The 4,321-nt window shown below is 37.2% G+C and overlaps 1 protein-coding gene across 1 annotated transcript; it reads left to right on the top strand.

The window, feature by feature from the left end:
* The first annotated feature begins 2,726 nt into the window (after window positions 1–2,726).
* Window positions 2,727–3,991, top strand: LOC124832069 (Lactoylglutathione lyase / glyoxalase I family protein). Its single transcript, XM_047306189.2, has 2 exons — window positions 2,727–3,095; window positions 3,526–3,991. The coding sequence occupies exons 1-2, from the start codon at window positions 2,824–2,826 to the stop codon at window positions 3,743–3,745; spliced, it is 492 nt and encodes a 163-aa protein (XP_047162145.1). The 5' UTR covers window positions 2,727–2,823; the 3' UTR covers window positions 3,746–3,991.
* Window positions 3,992–4,321: the final 330 nt, after the last annotated feature.

Raw genomic sequence — 4,321 nt, 5'->3', positions numbered from 1 at the left:
AGCAACAACTCTGTGAATTATGTGGTGGTGATCATATCAATGGTCAATGTGCTTTTCTAGTGGAGGCCCAAGAAGATGTCAATTATGTGGCCAATCAATTCCAATACCGCCAAGGAAACTTTAAGCAAGGGTGGAAACCTCACCCAAGCATGGGTCAAGGTCAAAATGGACAAGCTGGTGCTGCAACCACTATTTCACGCCTGAGCGCCACCGCTGAGCGTCAATTTGGTGCTGCAACCACTATTTAACGCTTGAGCGCCACCATTGAGCGTCAGTTTGGTACTACAACCACTGTCTCACGCTTGAGCGCCACCTCTGAGCGTCATTTGAGTACTGCAACTACTGTTGGGCGCCCTTTTGGGGCGCTGAGCGCCGACAACGTGGGCTTGGACCTGTTTTCTATTTTTTTTATAAACTATTTAAGGTTTTGGACGACCTAGAGACTGTATCTTTTGACAGAAAGAGACGCAGAAACACTCCTTTCACCCCTTGGAGACGAATTTTGGATGCGGAAGCTCCGATCTTCAACTTTTAGGGTTTTATCTTTCATTCTTTTCCATATTTTCATCTAGTTTCACCATGTCTATGGTGAACTAAACCTCCATTGTTGTTGGGGAAACTATGTAATCCTTTGAAACTCTCATGTATTGAATTGATTTATATTATAAATGCTTTACTTCATTAATTGTTAGGGTTTTTCCTCTACGCTCTATGCATGCTTTGTTTAACTCATTCAATTGCATGATTACTGACAGCGAGGTTGCGGCAAGACGGCAGGGTGGCTGACAGCGGCCTACGGTTGCCCATGGTGCTAGCGGCACAAGGAGGCTAGGGTTTAGGAATTAGGGTTGCCACGCAGTTAGATAGGCTATACATGTCATTAACTTTTGTCTAGGGTGACAGCTACATCGTTAAAAATTTGACGCCGTAACCAAAAAGGATTAAGTTGACCAGTTTTTTCAAAATTTAGAACCGTTTTGAACATTTTAAAAATGGTAGGATGATTCTGAACATTCTTCCTCTTTTTTTAGAGACAAAAAAAGGTATTAAGCCTTTATCATATTATAATATATATTATAAATTTATCAATTTTATTATATTTATGTATAAATTAAGCGTTGAATAATTTTTTTAATATATATACATATATAATTTTTTTTCTATAATTAATTTTTTTCTATAATTATACTATTACCACACAGTAATTGAATTCGGAGGAATACTTTTACTTTTACACAGGTGATGTTAATATATTCAATTATTTCAGATTTGAGTTTGAGTTAAATTTATTTTATAGTTTAACATCTTTTTTTATAAAAACACATGTTTATACATATATAATTTAGGTAAATACAATCTTAATTTATAAATGCTTTTTTATTTTTCTGTTTTAGAAATTTTAGTGGAGAACTTTTTCATATCTTGTTATTTTATTTTGTATTTTGTGATATTCCATTCTTCTAGGTATAGGCATGGTCCTGAATTCATTATTCAAATAAGTAATTTTAAACTTTTAAAAGAGTAATTTTTCCTGCACCTCACTAAGTTCATCCTGCATCTCCTAATTTTGTTTTAATTCCAACTGTACTCCTACCCATAACTCTACTATTGTGTCAGTGAGCATTTATTTTCTAAAAATGTTGACTCATCCACTCATAAAATTGAAACTTTTCCTTAGCGGCATCTCACTTTATACCCCTGGTTCTTTCTGTGAGTGCTCTTCCTTCCCCTCTGTTCAGTTTTTTACTCACTGTTTTTCGTGTTGGTGCCTTAGCTCTCGTCCCTCGTTTCTTCAATCGTTGGTGTCGTGGTTAGTTTGTAGGCCAAATCGCATATGAAACTGTGGTTAATGGCCGCCGCACTTAGAAGTGTGAATATGGTTGTGCCGCAGTTGGATCTGCGTGAGACAGTAACCGCAGATGGATTTGCGGTTAGTTTTTGGAGGTGCATGGCCGCCAACGCACTTGGAAGTCCGGATCTGGGTTTTTCGCAGTTCGAACTGCGGCTAAGGCCAACCATAGTTTGATTTGCGGCTATATTTTTTGATTTAGGGTCTCTACGGGGTCCTGGATTGTGTGGGTCTCTACGGGTCCTGAATTGTGTTATTTTGTTATTAAGTATATTTTATTTTGAGAATTTTTTGTTTTGTTTGTAAAATTTGATTTTTTTTGTTAGATTTTAATGTTAAATGAAGAATTGAAGAAAATAATATAACAATGCACTCACGGAAGAACTGAAGGAGTGAAAAATGAAAGTCAGGGATGTATGTATAATTATAATAATATTTAGGATTTATATCAGTTAAGGTTGCTAAATGTTAGAAAGATTGGTGATGGTTGAAAAATCATCAAGTAAACGGAGAATAAAAGTGTAAAATGAAAGGTGTAGGGAGAAGGAGGTGAGTTACTGCTCTTTTAAAATATCAAATACGCTTTTTTCACATTTTCTTACACATCATCAAAATGGCGCGTGAAGAAAGCGCGTTGGACTCACCTACATGTAGTTGAAAAGACCGTTGGCCTCATAATGCCGTCGCTTCGTAAATTAAACCCACAACTAGGGGCAATCTCAGGTTCTCCTTTATCCGTAAACTAAACCCTTTCTTTTTTTAAAATAAAAATTGGTAAAGTAATGCACCCAACTCTCATGTTTTCACAAATTCCCATTTTGCCCCCAAACGTTTCGGCTCCCCGCTTCTTTATAAAGACTGCCCCACCCCAACTTTTTCTTTCACGCTCATCTCATTTTCTTCTGCAGTAGCTCTTCTTTCTCTTTCTTAGGGTTAGGGTTTTCCCTCTTCTTCTCCCTTTATTCTTTGTCCCAATGGCTCAGCAAGACGCACAGAATGGCGTGACGGAGAATGCCGCTGCTGCGGTGTCTTTCCTTGCCGTGAAGCCGCAGCTTCTGGTCGAAGCTCCTAAAGCAAACGACGCTGTTTCCTTCTACAAGGCTGCGTTTGGTGCAGAGGAAGTTGCTCGTGCGCTCAACCCCAAGCGCAAAGCTGACCACGAGCTTCCTCTCATACTCTCGGCTGAGCTCAAAATTGCTGGCTCCACCATTATCGTCGCTGACCTCGTCGATGACTCTGCTTCCCCGTTAGTTTTCTCTGTTTATGTTCATAGCTTATATTTCATAGATCTATCAATATTGAACATGTTTTGGTGTTTTTGCTTCTGATGTTCTAGTTGTTGGTACTGTTTTTTGATCGTATGACTTTTATTTGTGTTAATTTAAGTTTGGTGTTTGTATTTTATTCGTCCGTGCATTGGTCCCTATTTTAAATTAATTTTTGGCTTGTATGCACTCGATCTATATTTAATAGGAATTATATTTTTCGAGAATCGTGATTTCCTTTTTGTCTGTTTTGTTCATCCATTGTTTGCGTTTTGTTCTCTAGTGTCTTATCTATTGTTTTGTGGTATTAGTTCCAGTAACTTTCGTTTTCTTTTGCAAACGTGGTCTTCACTCGTTAGTTCATAATATATTTCAATGACTGAAGGAAGTTTCATTTGATTTCGTTGTCAGCTTGAAGGCGGGAGGAAACGGTGTCGTTTTGTGTTTGGAGACCGAGGACGTTCAGGGGGCCGTAGCTAAAGCGGTGAGTGCTGGGGCTGTTGTGGAGGAGGAAGTGGCCGAAATTGAAGGCGCGTGCTGCGGTGGGCGCGTGGGGAAGGTTAAGGACCCTTATGGTTTTGTCTGGCTCTTGTGCTCTCCTGGGAAGAAAAGTGTTGACGTGGAAGCTTAATGTGTGTTAGATCAGTTTGTTTCTGACAGTTGGGATTTTCAGTTTGTTTTAGTTGTAGCAGTTATTAGGGTAATGATCAGCTTGTCTAGAGAATGTCTTTAGGATTTGAGTGAGTTATTAATCTAATGGTTGGGACTCTATAAGGAGTATTTTGAAACTCTGGTAATTTCTTGTTAATGTTAATGATCAAAGCTGACCCATAAAAAAGTAATTGGCTTATTGATCTTGTTTCAGTTTCCTTTAGTATATGTTGATGTGTTTTCTTAGTTAATTTCTTCTATAGTCAATATGATGATGTTAAAATATTTTGTCTAGCTATAGCCATTAATTCTCTTAAACTCTATTAAAATTTTGCATGTTGGTTCACATATGAATATCATAACGTTTGATTTTACAGCCACATCTTAATTTTATGTTTTATGCAATTTATTTTAATAACAATTTTGTAACTGAGTTTGATTTTCTATTTAATGGGAAACGGGCTGAATTGATGTAATTGTTAATGATGAAGTTTTTCAATATATTTTCTTTTATTTATGTATTTTATTATGCTTTTAAATCCTCTGTTTGTTTAAG

Source organism: Vigna umbellata, chromosome 5, assembly GCF_029865625.1.
Source record: "Vigna umbellata cultivar VRB3 chromosome 5, Vumbellata_1.0, whole genome shotgun sequence".
Classification (NCBI taxonomy): Eukaryota; Viridiplantae; Streptophyta; class Magnoliopsida; order Fabales; family Fabaceae; genus Vigna; species Vigna umbellata.
This window is presented reverse-complemented; position numbering and strand designations above follow the sequence as displayed.